This window comes from Acomys minous, assembly GCF_964271855.1.
Source record: "Acomys minous genome assembly, chromosome: 19".
Taxonomy (NCBI): Eukaryota; Metazoa; Chordata; class Mammalia; order Rodentia; family Muridae; genus Acomys; species Acomys minous.
The window spans coordinates 40,005,655-40,031,825 of NC_140499.1; the positions used below are offsets into that span (position 1 = coordinate 40,005,655).

Genomic DNA, 26,171 nt, shown 5'->3' on the forward strand with positions numbered 1-26,171 from the left:
CCACGCCAGCTTTGAGTTTAATGTGTACCTGTTAGGATGGTTTTGAACTCCTGATGTTCCTCCTTCCACTTCCCCAATGCTAACATTACAGGCATGTGCTATCATTCCTGCAAAAGCCTCGTTTGTCAATGAATACAGAATAAGGCTTGTCACATCCATTTTAGTGTCCGCAGGATTTTAGGAAGGAGCCTCCAAGAGTGTGTTAGTTTGAAGAAGAATGGCTTCTATAGGCCCATATATCTGAACTCTTAGTCATCAAGAAGTGGCACTGCTTAGGATTAGGAAGTATGACCTTGTTGGGGTAGATGTCCCTGGGGGATTTCAGACAGAAAGCCCCATGGTAGGCATAGTAGCTCTCTCTCTCTTCCTGCTGCCAGTGGATCTGGATATAGAACTCTCAGCTCCTTCTCCAGCACCATGTCTGGTGCCACCGTGTGCCACCGTGCTACCTGCCATGATGATAAGGGACCAAAACTCTGATAATGTAAGCCAGCCCCAATTAAATGTTTCCATTGATACAAGTTGCTGTGGTCATGGTGCTTCCGCACAGCAACAGAACGTCGACTAAGACAAAAGGTATGCAGTCGGTAGGGTTTTTGGTTTCTGTTTGAGGAGAAGATAATGCGTTTGCCTTTCTATTTGTTTTTCTCCCTTTACTTTGAGATTGAACCTTGAACCCCACACATTCTAGGTGAAGAATTCTACCACTGAGGTAAACCCAGATCTTTTATGTGTGCTCCTGTGTTTGGGAGGTACAATTGTGTGTGAATGTGCACTAGTGATTGTACGTACGAAGACCAGAAGACAACCTTAGGTGCTGTTCTTCAGGCACTGTCTACTCCCCACCCCACCCCCACCCCCTTTTGAGACAGAATCATATTGGCCTGGCATTCACCAAGTAGGCAAGCAGTTTTATTAACTTTTGTAACATGTTACATTAACTTTAATACTACAAACATAGGAAATACACGCCTATAAGCTAGCATCTAGACTAATGGCTAGCCTTATCTAGATCTCACATTTGTGTGTGTGTGTGTGTGTGTGTGTGTGTGTGTGTGTGTGTGTGTGTTCTGGGTTAAACTTTTACCTGCTGTTCCTGTTTGGTATCATACCTTTACAGTTACATCAGCCTCTTGCTTCCCCACTCTCTTCATTTCCTAATATTTTCCCTGACTATGTGTGTGTCATTTGAAGAACTGTATAAATGGAATCAAGCATTAGTGTCCTTGGACTACAAAGGCTCCTCAGGTCAGGATAGAGCCTGAATAAGTATTCTGACACCAGTGAGAATGGAATAAAGATGTCACTGAATCCAGGATAGTTCCCAAAAGCCCTTGAAATCAGGCCCATTTTATATTCTAAAATCACAAGGTGAGGTGAGCAAGCAACCTGGATTTTACAGAAGCCTACCTGGCAGTCAGCATTTTGTTTCTTAAAGACAGTCGTTATAGTTGACAGGTGTAAGCTTCTGTGGTCAGGTTGTTAAAATAATAACCTATTGTGTCTTAGTTAATTTTTTCAGGTTCTTCTGTTCCAGATAGCAAAATGAAGTTATGCTTTGAATTGAGCAGTACAACCAGTGCTAATAACTGGTCTTTTCTATTTTATTCCATTTCAGTTAAATTATCATTCCATTGGATGTTAAATTTCTGTATCCAGCTAAACAAAAATACAAACACGAAAAATTTACCAGTGCAAAATTTTAGGGAAAAGTTTAGTATTTGCCCAATTCAGTGTTTGTATGCATAATATTTTGTGTATAATTTTGTTTTAAATGAATAGTGATGGTACAAAATAAAGAGAAACAAAACCAACCTTCTTACTAAAAGAAAACCTATGGACAGATGTAGTGGCACACATGTTGTAATCATGGCATTGAAGAGACTAAGGCAAGAGGTCCACAAGTTACAGCCCAGACTGAGCCACACAATGAGTGCTGAGATTGCAGGCCTGCATCACCATACCCAGCTCAGAGTCTCCTTTTATAAAGGTATTAATTCCTTTCATGGATGCTCTATACTTCCCCCAAGGCTACACATTCAACAATTTGATGTTTATGGATTTCTTCTCATCATCAGTTTTCTATCATCTGAACTATATTTTAACATACTATTTGGAATTTTACTCTTGCAGAGGACCCAAATTTAATTCCCAGAACCCTTGTGTGGCTGTAACTGTAGCTGCCTCTAACTCCATCTCCAGAGAATCCAGTGTCATTATGATGCTTATTGATAGAATCCTGAATTTGTGAATACTATGTGGAGCCTAGAGATTATTAAATTTTAATATGTGTATACATTCATATTTATGTGTAGCCATATGCATGTGTTTTAGGGTTTTTGTTTTTGTTTTTTTGTTTATCGAGACAGGGTTTCTCTGTATAGCCTTGGCTGTCCTGGATTCGCTTTGTAGACCAGGCTGGCCTCGAACTCACAGCGATCCATCTGGCCCTGCCTCCCGAGTGCTGGGATTAAAGGCGTGTGTCACCACTGCCCAGCATGTCTTAGGATTTTATTGCTATAAATAGATGCCATGCCTAAGGCAGCTCATATAGAGGAAAACATTTAACTGGGGCTGGCTTAGGTTCAGAGCGTGAGTCCATTATTGTCATGGCGGGAAGCGTGGCAGCATGCAGGCAAACATGGAGCTCGAGAAGTAGCTGAGAGTTCTACATCTGAGTCCACAGGCAGCAGGAAGAGACTACCACATTGGGCCTGGCTTAAGCATCTGAGAACTCAAAGCCCACTCCCAGTGCCACACTTCCTCCAACAAAGCCACACTTCCTCCAACAAAGCCACACTTCCTCCAACAAAGCCACACTTCCTTCAACAAGGCCACGCCTCCAAATAGTGCTGCTTTTTATGGGTCCTCGGAGGCTATTTTCATTCAGACACCACAGCATGTGAGCACAGGTGCTGTCAGAGGTCAGAGGTGATAGAGTGCCCTGGAGTTGCAGGTAGTTGTGAGCCATCCTTTATGGGTGCTGGACTCCCATCCTCTGCGAGGGCAGTGCATGCTCTTTACTACTGATCTATGTCTTGAGCCCAAGCTAAGTGATTTTTGTTTGTTTGTCTTTTAATATTGGTTTCTCTGGGTAGTCCTGGCTGTACTGGAACTTACTCTGCAGATCAGGCTGGCCTCAAACTCACAGAAATCCACCTGCCTCTGTCTCTCCTTTAATGCTGGGCTTAAAGGTGCTCACCACTTTGACCAGCTAAACTAAGCGATTTAAAATATTTTTTTAAATTTAACATATACTAATTGCATATAACATTACGAGACATTTGATCCCAATGTTATCCCTGAGAAGTGAACTGTAAAAATCTTGTCTTTGATCCCTATAATCCCTGAGATTGAACTGCAAATCCTTATTTCTTGTGGTGGAGCCCTAGCACACCTTTAATCCAAGAACTTTCTGTTTATTGTAACCAGGTGATTAAGGTGTAGTTCAGCCAGCCTTACGCACACCTTTAATCCAAGAGCTCTCTACATAGGATTTAATAAAATTTACCCTAAGTCAAGAGGCAGAGCAAGAAACCAGCTGACAGGGATTAAAGGGTAAGAGGGATTTTGAGTTGAGGGGTATTTAAGACAGCCTGTAGAAGTAGAAGGGCACTTGTAGCTCTTAGACTCTTAGCTCACTAGCTCTTGAGCTCCTCAGCTTCTTGGCCTTTGGCTTTTTGGGCTCTGAGTTAGCAAGCCTTTGGTCTTGGTTTTGTTCTTGTTTTGTTTTGTTTTCCTTTTCCTTCTGGGCTGTCATCTGAGCTAGTGAGCCTTTTTGGACATTCTTCCTTCTGGATGTGAGCTGAGTAGGAAGGTCAGCTGGGCGCTTTCTTTGCCTCTTTGAGCTAGCAGGTTTTTCACCACAACATCTGACTCCTAAGTCTTTATTGGTAAAATAGAACAATCAGGGTTTTATCAATTAAAACAACAAATACATTTCATTATGATTTTTCATACACGTATATAATGTGGATTTTTGTTTGTTTGTTTTTTGGTTTTTTGAGACAGGGTCTCTCTGTCTTGGCTGTCCTGGACTAACTCTGTAGACCAGGCTCACAGTGCTGAGCCTGCCTCTGCCTCCCGAGTGCTGGGATTAAAGGCCTGACTCTCCACCGCCCGGCTTAATGTGTTTTCATCATATTCATCTTTCATTAACCTCTCCTGTGTCCCTCCCACTTCTACTGATTCCTTCCTCTCCTCACCTAGTTCCCCCTCATACTCTGTATTCCCTTTCTTTAAAAAAAAAAAAAGATTTATTTAATTATTATTTATACATATTTTACCTGCATGTGGGCCTGCACTCCAGAAGAGGACACCAGATCTCACTGTAGATGGTTGTGAACCACCACGTGGGTGCTGGGAATTGAACTCAAGATCTTTGGAAGAACAGACAGTGCTCTTAACCTCTGAGCCATCTGTCCTGTCCCCTCCATTCCCTTTCTTATCTTGTGAACCATAGGATTTAATTAGAGTTAATTATTTAAGAAATCTTCCCTTCCATGGGAATTCAGCAACCATTAACTGCTTATAGCTCCTCAGGGAGGTGAGAATGATGCTAAATGATATTAATATAGGAAAACAATTTAACTTTCTAAGTTTTAAAATTCTAAGGTAAAATTCTAATAACATTGATTATAAGAGAAGCCATGTTATATTTGTATCTATCTTTTTTAAAAAATAGTCTCATGTAGCCCAAACTACCCCACCCCCAGCTTACTCTATAAACAATGCTTACATTGTGCTCCCGATCTCTATCTCTTAAGTGCTAGGATGACAGGCATGCACACCACTACTCCCAACTTCACATTATATTTCAAAACCTGGACAGTTTTGTTTCCTTCACTTTCACTGTATGTTGCCATGTTTCATTATTATATTTTCTGTTTCTAATGCAAGAATACACTAATACAGCATTATTTTAAATGAGATAGAAGCAACCTAAGTGTTTGTTGATGGATGACTCCACAGCAAAGTGTGGTGTAAGTAATAGCAGCCATAGTAAACGTTATGGGCCAAGGTGTTACTCTAATTCACCAATAAGGAAGGAAAATTTATGACAGAATAAATTTCTGTCTAAATATTCAACAAACTGTGGGTCTTAAGTTCTGTTGCTGTGGTACAATACCATGACCAAAAGTAACTTGGGAGGAGAAGCATTTTATACTTGTAGGTAGCAGTCCATCACTGAGGGAAATCAGGGAAGGAGCTCAAACAGGCTGGGATCTTGAAGGCAGTAACTGATGCAAAGAACGTGGAGGAGTGCTGCTCACTGGCTTGGTCCTCATAACTTGCTCAGCTTGCTGCTCTCTTACAGCCCCTAGGACCACCATCCAGATGTGGTACTGTCCACAGTGAGCTGGGCATCACCACATTAATCATCAATTTAGAAAATGTGCCGCAGACTTACCAACAGGCCAATCTGGTGGAAACATTGTCCTCTTCTAAATGACTCTACTCTGTCAAGTTGACATAAAACTAGATAGCACAATGTCTTAAATGAAAGATAACAGTTACAGTAAGACAAATATTGTATGATCTCACTTGTATGAAATATCTGAAGCAGTCTGTCTGCTTCAACAAAAAAGAAAACAGAGTGGTGTTATCAGTAACGCCAAGAAGGGAGAAATGGGGAGGCATACCTCCAATTTTATAAAATACAATGCATAATTTCTGTTGTCACTCATCTGTTGTACAGCCTGAGTATTCTTTTTTTTTTTTTTTGAGACAGGGTCTCTGTGTAGCCTTGACTGTCCTAGACCCACTTTGTAGACCAAGCTGGTCTTGAACTCACAGTGATCCTCCTGCCTCTGCCTCCTGAGTGCTGGGATTAAAGGCGTGCACCACCACGCCCAGCTACAGCCTGAGTATTCTTAACATTAACATTATACTCACAATGATGAGCTGGCAAGTTCTTTCACAATAAAAACCTGTACATATATATGTTATAATATATGTGATACATGTCATTATATATACTCTGGATGGATTTCTGCCATAAATTCTTTCAACAAAACACTCATGAAGAGGATAGTACAGAAGGCTATAGTTCAGTGAAAGAACAGTTGTTTACCATGTTCATGACTGTGCGTTTAATTCACTGCGAGAGAGGAAGAAAGATGGACAAACATGACAATTGATCTGCTTTAATATGTGCCCTTTGCTATTTGTACTTTTAGTCATTCTTTGAAAATACTAATTTGTGTGTGTGTGTGTGTGTGTGTGTGTGTGTGTGTGTGTGTGTGCACTCTGTACACCCAATTTGCTGTTTTTCTCTATTCTCTGCCTTGTTTCTTTGAGGCAGGCTGTCTCACTTGAACCTTGTATTTTGGCAAGGCCAGCAGTCAGCAAGCCCCCAGTGATCCTCCCTGTCTCCCACTCATAGTTAAAACCTCCTGTTTTTCCATTTCCCCCTTCAAGTCACATGTACACAGCCATTTCCTTCTCCATCACCTTTCCACCCCCAGTCCCTTTTCACTTTCCTGTTTTCTGTGGTTGTCCAAGTTGTATATAGCACACTCACATCTGAGGACTTGTAACTAAAACTTTCAGGTGAGAGAGAACCTGCGCTTCAAGTTTTCTAGGTCGGGGTTACTTCAACTCAATATGGTCTATTCTAGTTCCCCCATTTACCTGCGTGTTTCATGATTTCGTTTTTCTATACAGCTGATTGGCTTTCCATATTGTATGTGTAGCGCATTTCATTATCCACTCGTCAGTTGAAGGGTGTTTATGTTGTTTCCATTTCCTTGCTATTGTGAGTAGACTGGCAATGGGCGTGGCTGAGCAAGTATCTTCCAGTAGGACATGGAATATTTTGGGCAGAACACAAGAGGTGGCATAGCTGCATCATATGCCTTTAAACGGTATTTCCGTACTGGACCAGTTGCTATCCCACCGTCAGTGAACAAGGGTTCTCTTTAGCCCACGTCCTCTCTAGGGTTGTTCTCAGTTCTGTTGATATTTGCCATTCTGACTGTGCTAAGAAGAAATATCAAAGTTGTTTTGAATTTCATTTCCTGGATTTCTAGGGCTGAGGAACATTTTGATTTTTTTTTTTTTTAAGAACGCCTTGTTTAGATCCCAGGCAAGCCCCCCCCCCTTTTTTTTTGAATGGGTAATTTATTCTTTTTTATCCTTTGATTTTTGAGTCCTTTGTATGTTCTAGATATTAAACCTCTGTCAGATGAATAGGTGACAAAACTTCTATAGCATTTTCTGTCTGGGCTTTCTCTTTGCTCCCTTGATTGTTTCTTTGTCTGTGCTGAAGCTTTTTAGTTTCTTGAAGTCTCACATGTCAGTTGTTGGCTTTAATTCTTGGACAAATAGAGTCCTATTCAGGAAGTCCTTTCCTATACCCATGTAAAAGTCACTTTTATTCTTCTGGCTCAGTTGTTGTCTGGGAGGCTTACTGCCTCCTTATGCTAACCTAGGCCTTGTCCTGGAAGCTTCTAGCCACCATACAATCTAACCTAGACCTAGAATGTTTTCAGCCTCTGAAACTTACAGCTTAATATAAGCTCAGCCCTGCTTGTTCTTACTGAGCTCTGGGCTGGATGGTTCAACTCAGCTGTTCTGGCTCAAACTCTTCTCCCAACAAACTTATTTAATCTGGCTTCTCTCTTGGCCCAGAAGTGCTCTTCTTGGCCTCAGACTAACTCCAACAATCTGTTCTCATCTTCTGGCTTCTTCTCATTTTCTGGATTGTTCATCTTCACCTGAGTTCTCTCTCTACAACTCATCTCTCTATTACTGTCCTGGTACAACTGCCTCTTAAGTAACTTCCCTTTTCCCTTTCGTCTCATGAAAGTTGGGCGTGTCCTATTGTTTTTTAATTTATCTGTATTATCTATCAGTCTGGCTAGTGATCAATTAAGACATAGACACTTGTTATATTTTAAAATAGCCTTAGTTAACCTGGGGCAGGGCAGATATCAATCCTCTAAACTACCTCCCATAGTGGGGCAGGCATGGAATCCCTGTCTCAATCCCATGTCATCTGTTTCCAATAACCTCTATCAAGCTACCTCCCATCCATAATCTCAAATACTTGTTAATGTTCTTTATCCGGGCTTGATTCTCCATCCATGCTGCCAGCCATGTGCTTCTCCTCCAGCTAACCCATGGCACCTTCCTCTCTTCCCTTCAGGTCTCTCTCCTTTCTCCTCATGGCGGTCTTTCTTCTTCCCCAATTCCTCTCTTTCCTAGCCCCACCTATCATCTCCTTTGCCCTGCCCAGGTGGGATGGCTTTTTATTAAGCAAAAGGTGGGTCACCCAGACAGCAAGCACTAATTGGCAGCAAAATACATCAGACCAACAATATCCCATTCTGTCAAATCTTTCTCTGGTTAGTCACCTTTCTGCCACTTAATTAGACATCACTTCCAAACAATGGGTGCTTCCTTCTACAAACTAACTTTACCTTTATTTGGGATAAAGGCGTGTGCCACCATGCCTAACCTAAGCTTTTATTTACCTGAAACTTGCTCTATACCAAGCTGTCCTTGAACTCAGATCTGTTTGCCTTTGTCTCCTGGATTAAAGGCTTGTGTTCCTGCTGGATCACATAGACTTAGAAGGTCTTCAGATGTGATCTCTTGTCAAAACAGCCATGTTCTGAATTATCATTCCCCTACACACCCACATCGTGTATGGTACTGCATATGTTTTCTTCTAGCAGTTTTAGTATTTCAAGTTTAATGTTTAGACCTTTCACCCATTTGGAATTGGTTATTATGGAAGGTGTTAGATAGGGGTCTACTGTCCCCCACCCCCAAGCCTATGAATATCTATCTGGTTTTCTTGGCACTGTTTATGAAAGATCTTGTTTTTTCTCCAGTGTCCAGTTTTGGCATCTTTGTCAAATATCAAGTGGTTGTAGTTATGTGTCTTCATGTTTGTATCTTTGATTTTGTTCCATTGTGTTAGTACCAATATCATCCTTTTCTTTTCTTTCTTTTGTTTTTATTTTTGTTTTTGTTTGTTTGTTTCTTTAATACTATACCTTGAGGTCTGGGATGGCAATTTCTCCAGCACTGCTATTTTTGCTCAGGATTGTTTTGGCTGTCTGGAGTCTCACATAGTTCTATAAAACATAAGGTCTTTAAAGCAATGAGTAATGAATTTGATCTTGGACTGTAAATCATCCAATGAATAAAAGGGAAAGAAACAATTCTGTGTGCAAGCTAATGCTAGATTAGAAAAGGCTTATGGGGACCGGGCATTTGTCTCAGTGCAGTGTTTGCTTACAAAACCCCAATTTCTTCTTCTCCTCCTCCTCCTCCTCCTCCTCTTCCTCCTCCTCCTCCTCCTCTTCCTCCTCCTCCTCCTCCTTCTTCTGGTTTTTTGAGACAGGGTCTCTCTGTATTACCTGGCCTCGAACTCATAGCGATCTGCCTGCCTCTGCCTCCTGAGGAAGCCTATCTGTGCCACCTATCTCCTGCTGCAGTTCTCCTTTCCTCTCTTTTCCCTGTTGTTTGAGACAATGTCTCAATATGTACTCCAGGTAGCCAGCTTGGTCTACATAGAATGTTCCAGGCCAGCCAGGGCTACATAGTGAGAAAGATATTTTTGTGCAAAACGTCTGAGTCAAGAAAGAACAGATCATACTTAAGGTACTGAAGCTGTTTATATGCTTGGAGAGGAGTGAGAGGAGAAAGTAGTAAAGTGCAGGCTGCAACTCAGTCTAGTGGGAGCCAGATCTCTGAGCACCCAATGAACAAGTTAGCAGTTTGCTATTCATTTGCAGCTGCTGGTACAAGACTGAAACAGCAGCTATTTAGGAGGCTATAAGCCGGGCGTGGTGGCGCACGCCTTTAATCCCAGCACTCGGGAGGCAGAGGCAGGCGGATCGCTGTGAGTTCGAGGCCAGCCTGGTCTACAAAGCGAGTCCAGCACAGCCAGGGCTACACAGAGAAACCCTGTCTCAAAAAAAAAAAAAAAACCAAAAAAAAAAAAAAAAAAGGAGGCTATAGTAAGAAAGTCACAAGTTCAAGGTTATCCTGGGCTACAAAGTAAGTTCAATGCTTGTCTAGGCAACTTACTGAGACCCAAGCAAAAATAAAAAATAAAAGAATGCTGGGGATATAGGTCAGTGTCAAAGAGCTGTCCTAGTATGTGTGAGGCCCCAGGTCCAATCTCCTTACTATATAGTGTGATAGTCAGGGCTCTTTAGTAGACTAGAACTGAGAATATATAGTAAAGGGAGAATTAGAGTGGTTTTCCTGATACGGTCTGGGTTATTGAGCAGTGGCTGCTTATAGCCCAGAGAGCCCAGTAACCTGGTAGCTGTTCAGACACCTCAGCTGTTAGTCCTCAGTATCTCAATAGTCCTAGGTGTTTTTGTTTTGGAGACAGGGTTTCTCTGTATAGCCTTGGCTGTCCTAGACTACTTTGTAGACCAGGCTGGCCTTGAACTCACAGAGATCTACCTGCCTCTCTCTCCTGAGTACTGGGATTAAAGGTGTACACCACCACGCCTGGCTTTTTTGTTTGTTTGTTTTCCAGACAGGGTTTCTCTGTGTAACCTTGGCTGTCCTGGACTCACTCTGTAGACCAGGCTGGCCTCGAACTCACAGAGATCCACCTACCTTTGCCTCCCAAGTGCTGGGATTAAAGGCGTGCGCCACTACGCCCGGCCACCACGCCTGACATAATAGTTCTAGTCTTACACTGAGGACCTAGAGGATTCCTGGAGAGCCACTGGTGTTCAGTCCACATTAGAAGGGTGAAAAACCTGTGCTCATCAATGAAGAATATTCTCAGCAGCAACAGCATGAATGAGCTCACAGCAAGACAGGCAACAAGCAGTGCAATAAGCAAAGAAGCAAACTCTTCTCCTTGGGCCTCTCTTTGTCTGAATAGCATGTGAACATGATGCCAACATGGACGCTGATCAATAAAATCTATTACACTTGTGCCCAGTGGCTTTTCTCTTAGTTGATTCCAGACTCAGTCAAATTACAGCCAAGATTAACCATCACCCTATAACAGGAACCTAGAGCTCCAAAAACAAATCTCAAGAGCCTTTGAATATTTTTCTTTTATTTACTTCCTTTGCTTTTTTGTTTTTTGGGTTTTTGGTTTGTTTGTTTGTTTTTGTTATTTTGAGACAGGGTTTCTCTGTGTAGACTTGGTTGTCCTGGACTTGCTTTGTAGACCATGCTGTCCTTGAACTCAGAGATCCGCTTGCCTCTGTTTCCCTGATTGCTGGGATTTAGAGGTGTGTGCCACCACAACCATGATCTTTCCTTATTTTCTGGAGCCCAGGCTACCTACGTTGGCCTCCAGCTCCCCCTTGTACGTGTAGGACATCATAACACATGCCTGCTTCATTCACATTATCCACTTTTTGTTCTTGTTTTTAAAAGTTCTTATTTCCGTGTGTGTGTGTGTGTGTGTGTGTGTGTGTGTGTGTGTGTGTGGTGTTCTATGTGCACATGTGTTTATAGGCAGATAGGCCATAAGAGGATGTTGAGTGTTCTCCTCTACCAACCCCCGCTTTCTCCTGAGACATGTTCTCTCCCTGAGCCTGAGGCTAGGCTTAGCTTATTGTTAAAAAACTCAGCCACCCTCATCGCAACACTATGAATGCATTCTTTGTTGTTGCTTTTTTCTGAGACAGGGTTTCTATGTGTAGCCTTGGCTGTCGTGGACTTGCTTTGTACACCAGGCTGGCCTTGAACTCACAGCGATCTCCCTCCCTCTGTGCCAAATTCATTATTTAAATTGCAGCTTATGAAGATTTGAGGGTGAGGTGGTATGTAGCCAGGGCTTAATGCTGTAATCACATCCCATTTTATTGCAGTGCCTGGGGGCTTGCGGTGGTGGTGGTGGTGGTGGTGGTGGTGGTGGATGTTTATGCAAATTGAGGCTGTTAACAAGGAGTTGGTGGCTTGAGCCTTTAATCTCAACACTCTTGAGGCAGAGGCAGGCAGATTGCAGTGAGTTCAAGGCCAGCTTGGTCTACAAAGGGAGTTCAGGACGGCCAAGGCTACACAGAGGGACCTTGTCTGGAAAAACCAAAAACCAACCAAACAAACAAGAAAACAAAGCAAATTGAGGCTGTTCTGTCAGTTAATTACACTTTGGATTGTCCATACAAACCCAAGATAACCAACTATAATGGCATTGGAAAATTCAACTGTTCGTTTTTGTTTCTTTTTTTTTTTCAACTAAAAACAAAGCAAAACAAAAGTAAGTGAACTAGGACTATTTGAGTGGCAGGTTATTTACCAGTCTTAAGTTTTCTGACTTGTAAAAGATGGGTGAGAACAATCGCTCCTCACCATTCTCAAGACATTGTGCGGTCCAGTGTGCTGGCTGTCACTCCCCAGTACCTGAACTACAGTCAGACAGCAGAGCCAATTCTAGCTGCTGAAAGGCAGTATAGAAGTGACCGTTCCAAGTTTTGTTCTTTTTTGAGACAAGGTCTCGGGGCCTCGAGCTCGTGGCAGTTCTATGGCCTCAGCTTCAGGAATGAGCCGGGACGCTTCGCTACAGGGTCTATCATCGTTTTCTTCCCAGTCCTGATTTAGGCTTTCAGATAACCAGTTTCAAAGCGATATTTGCCTTGATGGGAGCCGAGAGGCTAACTGGAGGAACTGCAGTTCTGCTGGCAGAGCTGCCAATCAGGCAGTGGGGCTCTCAAACCTTTTTTTATTTTTATTTTTAAATCCTGCAGGCAATAGTTTGAGCAGAACCCCCTGCCCCCCCCCCCATCCACCCATCACAATGTTATTGCACTAACCAAGGTCAATACAAGTAGTAAACATCGAACCCCTACTCTGATCTAGCCAATGGACAGGACATTCTCCACGGATATGTGGAGAGCGGGTACTGACTCTGATATGAACTCTGGTGCTCCATATTTGACCACCTTCCCTTGGTGAGGAGGCCTGGTGGCACTCAATCAAAGAAAGATGAAGCAGGGTACCAAGATGAGACTTGATAGCCTGTGACCATATAGTGGGGGAGGAAGTTCCCCTTGGTCATAGACCTAGGGGAGGGGAACAGGGTGAAAGCAGGAGGGAGGGAGGAATGGAAGGTTACAAGTGATGGGATAACAATTGAGTTGTAATCAGAATAAATTAATTAAATAATAAAAAATAAGCAATAAAAAAAACCTGCCGGTACTATATACTTGATGAACCTAAACCTTTGCCTCATCCTTAGGCAAAGTCCCAGCTACCCAAGAGGCCTGTTCCCCTGTGCCACCAGCCTTTTGCTGCCAAGGAAGGCAGGTCGCCCTTCAGCACAAGGGGGCCTCCAACTTATTTAGTGTGTATGTGTGTGTGTGTGTGTGTTAGCTTTGGGGACAGCGCCCTTCCGGCTGGGTCCCCGCAGTCCATGCTTTCTTTCCTTTAAAATAGGCTGCTGTACTACCAAGAAGAGACTTGATACCCCCTCAGTCACAGTCATAGGGAAGGGGAATGGGGTGAAAGCGGGAGGGAGGGAGGGAGGAATGGGAGGATGCATGGGATGGGATAACAAATGAGATGTAATATGAATTATTTTATTTTACAATAAAAAATGTGTTTAAAGGAAAAAAAAAAGGCTGCCGGCTCCCTCCCCAACCCCCCTCCCCCCCCACTCTTCCCAACCCCCAACGCCCCAACCCTCCCGCCCCACGCGACAACGAGGGCGGGGCTTGCGCGGCTCCGCCTCCGAGGGCGGGCCGGTTGGCGGCGGCCCGGCGGAAGCTGGAGGCGGGAGCAGCTAGCTGCTTCTGTTCTCGCAGTGCTGTTCCGTGCGGCACGCTTGCCACAGTCAGCCGGTCCCAGCGCTTTGCTGCTCACATCCAGGCCTCGCTAACAGTCACCGCCTGAGGCGCCGATCCCCGATGGCCCTGTGCAACGGAGATTCCAAGGTCTGTTTGTGCTTGCGGTCCCGGCAGCCCTCCGGCAGCTCGAGCGAGGCCTAGGGGTCCGTCCGCGTCCCTCGGCCCGGGCTGCGGCGCTCGGCGTGCCCCTGGCCCGGCCTGCAGCGCGGGTTTCAGTTATTGGAGGCGCTTTGTTGGCTTTGCTAGTTTGTAGAGCCGAGCTGCCCGAGCGGCTCCAGCGCGGAGGCTACCTGGCCGTGGGGCACGATTCCTGGGGACGCCGAGGCCCTTCAGCCGCCAGTGTAGGGTCCGGGCCTCGCGTGTGGTGGTCGCGCAGGGCCTGTGGTCTTTTTATTCGGTTGGTGAGGGCCCCTCTGTCTCCTCGCTTTCGTGGGCCCTGTCGAACCTCGTAGTCTCTGTTCCTGGTCCTAAGTGAGCCCCATCTCCCGGTTCTCCCGCCATCCTCTGAGAGGAAGAGTGTGTGGCCAGGCTCTGCTTCTGCACACCCTGCCTCGAGTTTCACGTGCTAGTTTTGGAGGACGCTTTTTCTGACTTTGAGTTCTGCCTGGGAGCCCAGGACTCCCCGGATACTGGAAAAAGGTGGCTAACTGCGTAAGCCAAGACGTTGGGCCGTTGATGGGCATCTCGTCACGTCCAACTCCTAGACTTCTCCGAATTGGCCTCTTTTCTCTTCCGAGTGAAAGTCGCATTTGCCCTGGAGTTCTATATGACCTACACTCAGTTGTGTCACGGGGAACCTGCAGTGTTGAAATGCGGCTCACATTAGCGAGGTGTACATCACCCTGTCCGTTGTTGTGGCCTAGCCTTTTAGAAAACGTGTTAAATTTCTCTTCGGGTGCATGAAACTCTAAACTCTACAGCCAGGCGCAATTTCAACGCTTACAAACATGGAGCTTAAGTGTCACCACTTCGTCAATGGCTGTTTAATACTTAGTAATCATTCAAAATCTGTATTGAACAGTGAAGAAACATTATGAGGCAGCTCCTGTAGTCTCTAGGCACCTGTCATGCTCTGAAGAGTAATCGCTCCATACACTTTTGTTTTTAATTTTGAATCTTACAACTCACAGAAAGAATTCATCTTTATGGTGGATGAATCCGATGCAATATTAGAACGTCACAGCGATCGAGAAGAGCATTTTCACAAAATTAAATCACATCAGAAAGTTAACATTTCAGTTTTCAAATTATCTCAAATAGTATGAGGATAATTTTTTTCAACTTTTTTAAGATGAGAATTTTGATTAGTGTAATATACTTGAGTTTAAGGTGAATTGGCTAAATTTTATTTCAAGGTTACAGCTGTCTTTAACTCCGGTTCCAGGTAATCTAACACCCTCATCTGGACCGTGTAGGTACTACACGCACATGGTGAAGACATACATGCAGCCAAAACACCGTTATACAAAAGTTAAAAATAAAATGGAAAAAAAAAACCCCAACCGTAATAATAAGCTAATTATTAAGCCAGACAATTAGAATTAACTATCACAGATGTTATTCCAGCGCCTTCAAGGTGGAGATAAGAGCATCATTCCAAGGCCAGCCTCTACACACACACACACACACACACACACACACACACACACACACACACTTTTTTAGGGGTTGTGCTTGCATGTGTGTCTGTATCTCATGTGTGTGCCTGTGTGCCCATGGAGGCCAGAAAAGCACATCAGACCCCTGGGACTGAAGTTAACAGTTGGGAGCTGCCATGTGGATGCTGAGAATTGGAGCTGAGTGCTCTGGGAGAGCTGCACCATCATCTCTCCAGCCCATTTTAAAAACTTAAAAATTCTGATATTTTATTTTATGTAAATGGGTGTCTGGGGTTTTTGTTTGTTTGTTTGTTTTTTTGTTTTGTTTTGTTTTGTTTTTTAAATCTGGGAAGATAGCTGGAAAACAGTTGCCTGTAGGCAGCTCAGCTTTAAGATCCAACCCTGACTTCCTTGATGATGCACTATAACTCTACCTTTTCCTTTCCAAGTTACCTGGTCATACTCACCACAGCATTAACAGGCTAAGAAAGTGGTGTTCTGCCTGCTTGTGTGTTTGCTCTCCCACTGCTCAGGTGCCTGGTGCTGATGGAGGCCAGAAGAGCAAGTTGTAGTATCCTTGGCACTGGAGTTAGAGATGGTTGTAATCCTCCATGTGGGCTCTGGGAACTGGGCCTGGATTTTCTGCAAGAGCACTCCCCAGCCCCAGGGTACATGGTTTTAGAGACAGGTTTTCACACTATAGATCCAGTCTCCTGAATTTTGGCCTGTGTGTGATTAGGAGTGTGAGCCATAATGTACAATTTACCTTTGATAATGTTTTAATATACTTAAAACACACACACACACACACACACACACACACACACACACACACACACAAATAGTATTGTAGTATGGGCTTAGGTTCCAAAAAGCCTTCTAGGAACCAAGTGAGAGTGTCTTTAGAGTGGGACAAATTTTTTAAACTACGTTTTTACTAATTTTAATATTTTTTCTAATCCACATACATAGTTGATGGTTTTGGTTTTTTTGTTCTTTTGTTGTTTTATCTGGACAGAGTTTCTTTATGTAGCCCTGGCTGTACTGGAGCTTGCTATGTAGACCAGGCTGGCTTGGAACTTAGAGATCCCCCTGCCTCTACCTCCTGAGTGCTGGGATTAGAAGCTTGCACCACCATTCTCAATGCCTTTCTTTCCTCCTCTTCTTCTTCCTACTCCTCCTCTTCCTCCTCCTCCTCTTCCTCCTCCTCTTCTTCCTCCTTCCCCTCCTCTTCCTCCTCCTTCTCCCTTTTCATTTTGGTTTCTTTTATTGATGCACTGTAATATTGCGCAGACTTTACTTTGGAGGGGTATGAGGGGAGAGGATCTCATGTATTTGTCTTGATTTTTCTCCTGCCTTCACTTTCTAAGTGCTGGGATTACAAATCTACAACGTACCCACAACTGATTTTTCATTTCTTTGGATAATTCTTCTTGGTGCGCCCTCCCCTTCCCCAGCTATAATAAATACAGTCTTTAAAAACATGTTTGAGAGCTGGGTGGTGGTGGCGCATGCCTTTAATCCCAGCACTTGGGAGGTAGAGGCAGGCGGATCGTTGTGAGTTTGAGGCCAACCTGGTCTACAAAACAAGTCCAGGATAGTCAAGGCTACACAGAGAAACCCTGTCTCAAACAAACAAACAAACAAACAAACACCAAAACTAAACAAAAAAACCATGTTTGAATTAGTTTGTTATTTACCTACAGCAGTGCTACTGATTTTAGTGCAGATAACAACACCTGGCTGCAGGTGCTCACAATTGGTTGATGAAATACTGTTATTATTATTTTTACTGTGTGTGTAAGACCAATAAAGGGCTTCTCACGCCGGGCATGGTGGCGCAGGCCTTTAATCCCAGCACTTGGGAAGCAGAGGCAGGCGGATCACTGAGTTCGAGGCCAGCCTGGTCTACAAACTGAGTCCAGGACAGCCAAGGATACACAGAGAAACCCTGTCTCGAAAAACAAATAAGCAAACAAACAAACAAAAAGAAAAGTAAAGGGCGCCTCACTGTCCAGGCAGGTCCTAGCTATTGAGCTCTGTCTTCCTCTTTGCTCCTCTTCTCTTCCTTTCTTCTAGTCCCCTCGTCTTGGGCCAGTTCCAGGTCTTGCACAGACTAGTCTGGTACTCTACAACGTTAGCCCAGATTTGTGATTTTGTAGGGAGCAAACTGGCTCTTAGATTTGGTATTGGCCTTTCTCATGACTCTGGCAGAGTTTCACTACCTAATGCCCTTGAAGATTGAGGACGACAGTTACTCCTTGTGACAGTATCTTTTGCTTTGTGGAGATAGGTGATAGGTTTTTTTTCCCCCATCGAGATAGGGTTTCTCTGTGTAGCCTTGGCTGTCCTAGACTCACTTTGTAGACCAGGCTGGCCTTGAACTCACAGCAATCCGCCTGCCTCTACCTCCCAAGTGCTGGGATTAAAGGCGAGCACCACCACGCCCTGCACAGGTTGACTTTTGACGGCATGTGTAACCACCACCCCAGTCACATACAAATACTTCCATCACTTCTGAAGTTCCCTCACACTCTGGCAGTAATCTGTAGTGTTGCCTGTCGAGTCAGTCATGCAGTGGTTGCAGCTGCCCTCAGTGCAGTGCAGTGCATTGTTAAATGTGGTGATGTATATGCCGGAAGTTTGGCTTTGTTATTTTCGTATGTATGGGTTTTTTTTGCCTGCAAAAGTATCTTTATCACATGTGTGCCCGGTGGGCAAGGAGGCCAGAAGAAGGTGTTGGATTCCCTGAAACTGGGAATTCCCTGAATTGGAGCTGGTTGTGAGCTGCCATTTAGGTACTGAGCGGTGAACCTGGGTCCTGTTTAGGAACAGCCAGTGCTCTTAACTGCGGAGCCATCTCTTCAGCCTCCGTTCCTTTTTACTATTGTGGGTTTTCCAATGTATGTATACCTCAGAATTTGTTCCGTCCATCATTCACAATTTCATGGCCATGTGATTTTTTTTTTTTTAACCCCTTCTTAGTTTTGTGGATATAGGCATTTCTTTCTTTCTTTTTGTAGTGTGACGAGTTGAACTGCTTGGTCAGGATAGCTTTAGTAGGGATGTACAGGTTGTAGTGCTTAAAAGATGTGCATGTTGGCATATAGCAATACGACATTGGTCGGTTTTGTTTTGTTTTGTTTTGTTTTAGTTTAAGCCTTACTATCATAGGTTGTTTTTTGTAGCTGATGTTAGCTGCTTCTTGCCTATAACTCCCAAGTGCTAGGATTATTTATAGATGTTCCTACCACACCTGGCTAAAACAAGATTTTTTTTTTTTTTTTTAAAGAACTTTGAAGCCGGGCATGGTGGTGATCATGGAGATAATTTCAACACGTAGAATTCAAATTTAATGATGTTGGAATTTTATTTTGAAACAAGGTTTCATGTAGCCCAGCATAGATTGCTGCTATCTAGCTGAGGGTGACCTTGAACCACCACTTAACCTCCATCACTGCAACACAAAGCTTTGTTTATGTTGAACTGGGGATTATGCTATTTTGGAGATTAACCCAAGGTTTCTGTGTCCCAGGCAAGAGCTGAACCAACTAAGCCACATTCCTATCCCCTAGGTTCGATTTTTTAAAAAGAGAAATAAAAGCTGTTTATGTTTAATATGAACATCTCTCTCAGTTTATCTGCCCGGCTTATTACCCTATGGAGTGTGGGATATCCTTGTTTTTTTGTTTCTGTTTTGTTTTTGTTGTTGTTTTGTTTCTGTTTTCTGAGACAGGGTTTCTCTGTATAGCTTTGGCTGTCCTGAAACTGTCTCTGTAGACCAGGCTGGTGTCAAACTCACGGAGATCTGCCTGTCTTGGCCTCCTGAGTGTGCTGGGACTAAAGGCGTTTGCCACCACTGCCCAGCTGACTGTCAGTCCGTTCCCAAAGTGGGTTGCCAGAGCACATGCACATTGTTAAAGCATTCCCATAGGGAAGATTTGAAAGACACACAAACAGAAAGAAGAAACCAAGATACGAGACTAGGCTAAAATAGCACACTGGATTTATCGTCCAACGTGAGTTGGTTTTGGAGAATGGGAGACTTCGTTGCGTCCGTGCCCACTCTAGCTACTTTTGTGGTACTGTCCAGGTAGGTATTTCCTCACACGTTTCTTCTCGTTTCCCTCTTTTGCTATGATAACGCAATCTGACCACAGACAGGGAGCTTGGTAAGGAAAGTGTTAGTTGTTTGACTCAGACTCCAGGTCACAGCCCATCTTTGACAGAAGTCAAGACAAAGCTGGAGGAATGCTGCTTGCATGCTAGCCTTCTGGCTTTTCCCAAACATAAGCCTGACCAGCTTTTTTGAGCACCCCAGGACCACCTGCCTTGTTATGGATGGCATTCTTTTTGTGCACTGGGCCATCCTGTATGAATTAGCTCTCAGACAGTACCCCACAGAGAAGCCCACAGGCCAAATCAGGCTCTCTCTTCCCAGGTGACTGTAGGTTAAGTTGGCTGTAAAAACCAAACAGATTTAGGTAATGCAAGTTAACTAAATACCATACTTACACTCTAGCAGCAGGTTTTAATCAACTCATTAATATGTTTCTCAGGAATGCTGTGCCTCTTGGGGTGATCATATGACTTTGTACTCACATGCTCATGTGTCCACGTGAGGGTATATACTAACATCTTCTGCTTAAACTTCTGAATCCATAGCTTAGAAATACAGCACAAGTTAACAGCTTGCATTTCTGTGTGGTTTTGGAGATGACAGTGACCCCTTATTTTTAAAAATAGTGTAATTAAAAATTTGTGCGTGTGTGTATGTGGAGAAACAGCATGCTTATGGGGGTCAGAGGACAACCTGTAGGAATTGCTTCTCTCTTCTGTGGTGTAGGCCTCAGGGATCACACTCAGGTCCTTAGCATTGGTTACAAGTCCTCCTGATGAGCCATCTTACTAACTCGAAGTAATACAGATTTTGTTGATAAGAATTTCTGTTTGTTTTACTTATAGCCAGAGAATGCTGGAGGAGACCTTAAGGATGGCTGTCACCACTACGAAGGAGCTGTTGTCATTCTGGATGCCGGGGCTCAGTATGGGAAAGTCATTGACCGAAGAGTGCGGGAGCTCTTTGTGCAGTCTGAGCTCTTCCCCTTGGAGACACCAGCCTTTGCCATAAAGGAACATGGATTTCGGTAGATTGAGTTTAGATTGTAGAATAATTTATGATTAGTTTACTTGGGCATTGAATTTTTTTTTAAAGATTTATTTATTATTATGTATACAGTACCCTGGCTGTATGTACACATGCATGCCAGAAGAGGGCATCAGATGACATATAGGTGCTTGTGAGCCCTCATGTGGTTGCTGGGAATTGAACTCATGACCTCTGGAAGAGCAGTCAGTGCTCTTAACTACTGAGCCATCTCTCCAGCCCCGAGCATTGAATTTTTCTCATTAAACATAACATAGTTTTAAAAGAAACTTTCTATAGCTCTGATTTGGAATTAAAAAGGAATAATTTATACTTTGAGTCAAAAAGATGACCTTGATGTTTTCATTTTTTGTTTGTTTTGATAATGCTGGGGAGTTCACCTTGATTTTCATTGTTCTGCTAGCCACCTTGTTTGAGTAGCTTATGTTTTATATGATTTGTGGGTCAGAGTTAGATATGGTTATAGTGGGCATTTGTTCATTGGTCTTAACGCATTTAATCAAAGGAAAAATGTACAAATAGTTGGGGAGAGTAGCTGAAAGGGACAGATGGTCCCTTTTGTTTCCAACCTTGAAAAGCTAGTTGCTAAAGGAAAAAAAAACATCCAAAATGAAACAAGGCTAATTCCAGCACAACAGACACGTTAGGTGAGGCATTTTTATGCAGCAGCTTTTAATGCTCTGCCTTTTTCTGTAGGTTAGTGCTTGGCAGGTTTTTCCAGAAGTGACTGCAGTGGCCATCTTAATTGAATCTCAGTCTTTTACACTAGGTGAATGAAAATAAAGAAATAAAAAAGGAAGAGCATCCGGCATGGTGTCACACACCTTTAATCCCAGCACTGGGGAGGCTGGTGCATGCGGATCTCTATGAGTTCAAGGGCCAGCCTGGTCTGCAAATCCAGTCCAGGACAGCCAAGGCTACCTATCTCTGGCCACTGAATATATTTTCATATTTCCCTTTTTCTTTAACAAAACAAAGCACAGGCCCTCGCTTGGCAGCTCTCTCTGGCCGTCATTGATTTAATGTTGTAACTCCGTCCTGGCCACAGGTTTGTGGGATTCTCCTACATCAGCCGCCCTCCTGTTGTAGAACTAGAGGCTGCTCTGCAAGGCTGAGCTATGCGGGTTGTTCTTGTTTTCTTTTTCTTTCTTTTTTTGAGGCAGAGTCTTTGTATAGTCCAGGCTGGCCTTGAACTGGGTATGTAACCTGAGGGTAAGATTGAACTCCTTATTTTTTTCTGCTTCAGGTGCCAGGATTAGAGCTGGGAACCACCACATGTAGTTTACGTGCTGCTGGGACTCAGGTCCATGGCTTTGAGAATGAATTCCAGCTGAGCCACATGCCCAGCTTCTTGGTTTTCTCTCCCTCTATTCTTCCCTCCCTCCCTCCCTCCCTTCTGCAGGGTCTTACTCTGTATTCCTGGCTAGTCTAGAACTAACTGTAGTCCAAATGACCCACAGAAATATATTCCTGTCTCTTGTCCTGAAATGAAAGACTTATGTCCCCAAACCCAGCTTAGAAAAAGAAATAAATAAAAAAGGACAGGCTCTCACTGTGTAGTCCTGGCTAGCCTCCAGCTCTTTAGTTAGACCAGGCTGGCCTTAGGACTCATAGAAATCCATCTGATTCTGTTTGCTTCTTTTCTAGTCTCCTAAAATTTTAGGTGAAACTTTGTGCCGTTCTCTGGGTTGAGAATACATTGTTAATTTCTTATTTTAATTTTGCATCTAATGGTGTTTTGCATGCATGTATGTGCCTTATGCTTGCAGAGGCCAGAAGAGGGGGATTGATCTCTTGGAACTGGACTCCTGGAAGGTTGTAAACCACAGTGTGGGTGCTGCTGGCAGCCGAATCCATGTCCTCTCCACTGAGCTGTGTCTCCAGTCTGTTTCAGTTCTCTTAAAAGTATAGCTGTTTGCCTGTTTGTTTTTATTGAAAAAATGCTTAAAATCACTAAAGGCTTTTTAGGCATATTTATTTACTACACTGAGATTTTTTGTTTTCTGAAGTAAAGGAAATTGCAAGTTAGGAAAGGCAACTTTTACTGCATTCTACTCTTACAGTACAGGTTAGTGCAGCCTGTGGGCCTGTTTGGCATGGTGCTGGCACTGATGAGAGTGTGTCCATAGAGCTATGCACCTTATGTGTGCTTTGAGACAATCTTATTTTGTAGGAGGCTGGTCTCCAGACTTGAGGAAAATTACCTGCCTCAGCTTCTGTGTCCACGTGTGCTAGGATACATGTGTGTTGGCAGGTACCACTATGCCTGTCTTCCCAACTCTTTTAAATTTTTGTTTCCACACAAAATGATGAATCTTCTCATCGTATGTGTGTTGTAATACTTTTTTCTTTTTTAAACATTTAACTAATTTATTCAGATTACATCCCAGTTGTTATCCCCTCAGTTGTATCTTCCTATTTCCCCCTTTTCCCTCTTTCACCCTGTTCCCCTCCCCTACACCTATGACAGAAGGGGACCTCCAGGCTCACCATATGATCACGTGTCAGGTCTCATTGGATACCTGCTTCCCCTTCCTCTGAGCGTATACTTTGCTCTTAGTCTACTGTGTTTCCTCCCACTGCGTCTCTCTCCTCCATACAGGGTTTCCTTCTCTGTGGACCAGGGGCCTCTGCTGCACACTCAGCTTTTCAGTCTGTCCTCTAGGCAGTGTTTCTCACCCTTCTCACACTCCTTCATCACATTCCCAGGGGAAAATGGGGAACAACTACAGCATTGAGATCTGCATAGACAGAGAATCTTTTTTTTTCTTTCAACCTTTATGTCACAGTACCATATATTTGTTGTATACTCATCCACATGAAGATTATATTATACATTAGGTTGATAGTTGCCTAGCTTGCAGGTTTTGTTTTCTTTTCCCCTATTTCTTTTAGATAGGGATTTCGTTGTGGGCTTGGTCGGCATCTGACCACAATCTTCCTGCAGTAGCTTCTCAGGTGCTGAGGTTACAGACAAGCTCCCCCGTGCCTGCTTCCGTCTCTGATTGTAGTTGCTCACAGTCATGGAGGGGTGCTGTGGCTGTGGGCACCTATCATCCTAGCGCTTACGAAGCTAGGAGGTGGGTGGTGAGTTCCAGGCTGGCCTTGGCAACATATCGAGACTCTAAAAACACAAATCAAAACAACCCAAGTAATAATATTTTAAAACAAAAAAAAAAACAGCTTTAGTTCCCCCCTCCATGTCGCACTGTAGACATGAATTGCTTGTGATATTCCTATTCCTGAAACATTTTTGATTTTCAGAGTGAGCACTGCAGGTCAGATAAGATGAGTCACAGGCTCGGTGAGGAATGTGGCCTCAGTTTGCATCATTCCATTACCACACTACCCCTAAGTTAATATACAGAATGTTTTGTTGCAAATTGTAACAGCTGAGTTAGATGACAGTATTGGTTTAACCTTTAAGAACTGCGGATATGGGGCAGATGTTGAGTTAGTTTTCCAGGTGTGTTGAATGTAGAAAACAACTACAGTATTGAAAGATCTGTGTTTGTACTTGTTATTTTTCTTCAACCTATATATATATATTACAGTTCCATATGTTGTTGTATTTAAAGAGTAGTAGTCACATTCTTTACTGATTCCTCTTTCAATCAATCCACAGGGCTATTATCATATCTGGAGGACCTAATTCTGTGTACGCAGAGGATGCTCCCTGGTTTGATCCAGCAATATTTACCATTGGCAAGCCTGTTCTAGGAATTTGCTATGGCATGCAGGTACAGCTTGAGAATTGACTTATTTTATTTTATTTTTTTACCTTTTTTCAAGACAGGGTTTCTCTGTCCTGAACTCACTTTGCAGACCAGAGATCCACCTGCCTCTGCCTCCTAAGTGCTGGTATTAAAGGCATTCGCTGTCGTGTCCAGTTGACTTAATGTTTTATTCTTGGGCTTTAAATACTATGTGTGTCTTTAAGATAGTCCGGGCATATTATTACTATGTATTGATTGCTGTTCTGTGACAGAGCGGACCTTATATGGAAACCTGTTCATAAGTAATTAGATCACGTTACTTACCAAACCACCATTTATCTACCTATCCATCCATCCACCCATCCATCCATCCACCCACCCATCCATCCATCCATCCATTTACTTATTCGAGACAGGGTCTCACATTGTAGCACTGGTTAATGTAGGACCTGTTATGTAAATTAGGCTTGCCTTGAACTCACAGAGATCCTCTGCCTATGTCTCCCCAAGTTCTGGGATTAAAGACGTGTGCCTCTGTGTCCCACCACCGTCCACTTATAAACAGTGAGACTTCCTGTTGTGTCTTTTAGCCACGTTTGCTTGTTGTGTTCTCCATTGTGGCCATTTTAGCTATTTACCAGACAAGTACAGATAAAATATCATTGAATGTGATGATAGACAATGTTAAATCTCATGTTAATTTTCTCACTTATCAAAGAAACAATTTTATTAAGCAAGATCTAAGGGAATAGAAAAGAAACCAGGTATGTTTTAAAAAGTTCTCCTTTATGATATAAGCTAAGAGATTATCACTTCATAACATTTAAACATTTTACTTGTTTGGATCATCTGGAAACAGCTAAAAAACATCTCTGAGTAATGTGTTATGATTAGTTGCATATTAGCACATTTTCTGTGCCCCCTCTGTCCTTCCCTTCTCCTCTTCTCCCTCCTCACCCGTCTTCCCTCTCTCTCCTCTTGCTTAGGGACAGTAGGGACAGAACTTTCTGCTGCATTAGTCCAAGCACAAATGTGTGATCCTGCTGAAACCCCTCGAGTGCTGCAACACTTTCACAGGGCAGAATTGATAGAACGAATGAAAACGTGTAAAGGGATTTATTAGCGCGGCTGCTAGGCCACGGTCCAGCTAGTCCAACACTGACTGTCTGCTAAAGGCAAGTCTCAGGGTCCAGGAGCTCCGTCCATAAGGCTGGATGTCTCAGCTGGACTTTAGTATACATAAGAATCCCAAAGAAGTGGCCTCCGATGCCAGTGAACAAGAGCAGAGATGAACAGGCAAAGGCAAAAGTTTCTTTCTCTCTTGTCCTTTATGTTGGCTGCCAGGAGAAAGTATGGCCCATATATATATATTTTTTTGAGTGGATGTCTTCAACCTCAGTCTGGATTTAACGAGGGTCTTCGTATGTCAAATGAACCAATTAACTAAGAATTCCTCACAAGAATTCAGGGGGCATGTCCCATGAAAGTCTTTACTTATCATGAAAGTGGGATAGAGGGGAGGACATCCTATTGGGACTCTCAGTGAGAGAAGTATGAGAGAATGGGGAAATAGAAGGATCCAGAGGGTCCTAGAAACCTACAAGAAGAATTTATGACAGGAGGATTTGGGCCCAAGGGTTCTGCTCAAACTATGGCACCAGCCAAGAACAATACATACAGTAAACTTCAAACCCCGAACCAGATCTAACCAACGGACAGGACAGTCTCCGCAGTTGAGTAGGGATTGACTTTCATATGAACTCGGGTGCACCATATTTGACCATGTCCCCTTGATGGGGAGGCCTGGTGACATTCAGAGGAAGGATAGCAGGCTACCAAGAAGAGGCTTGATACCCTATGAGCATATACAGGGGGAGGAGGCCCCCTATGACTGTCATAGGGGAGGGGA

The 26,171-nt window shown here is 43.5% G+C and overlaps 1 protein-coding gene across 1 annotated transcript in view; it reads left to right on the forward strand.

Annotated features, from left to right (window-relative positions):
- Positions 1-13,659: 13,659 nt before the first annotated feature.
- GMPS (guanine monophosphate synthase) overlaps positions 13,660-26,171 on the forward strand; it is a 37,468-nt gene continuing 24,956 nt past the window's right edge. Inside the window, exons 1-3 of the mRNA XM_084768648.1 lie at positions 13,660-13,868; positions 20,345-20,526; positions 24,172-24,286. Coding sequence (XP_084624774.1) covers positions 13,842-13,868; positions 20,345-20,526; positions 24,172-24,286 — 324 coding nt within the window. The 5' untranslated portion in view covers positions 13,660-13,841. The remainder of the gene's footprint in view (positions 13,869-20,344; positions 20,527-24,171; positions 24,287-26,171) is intronic.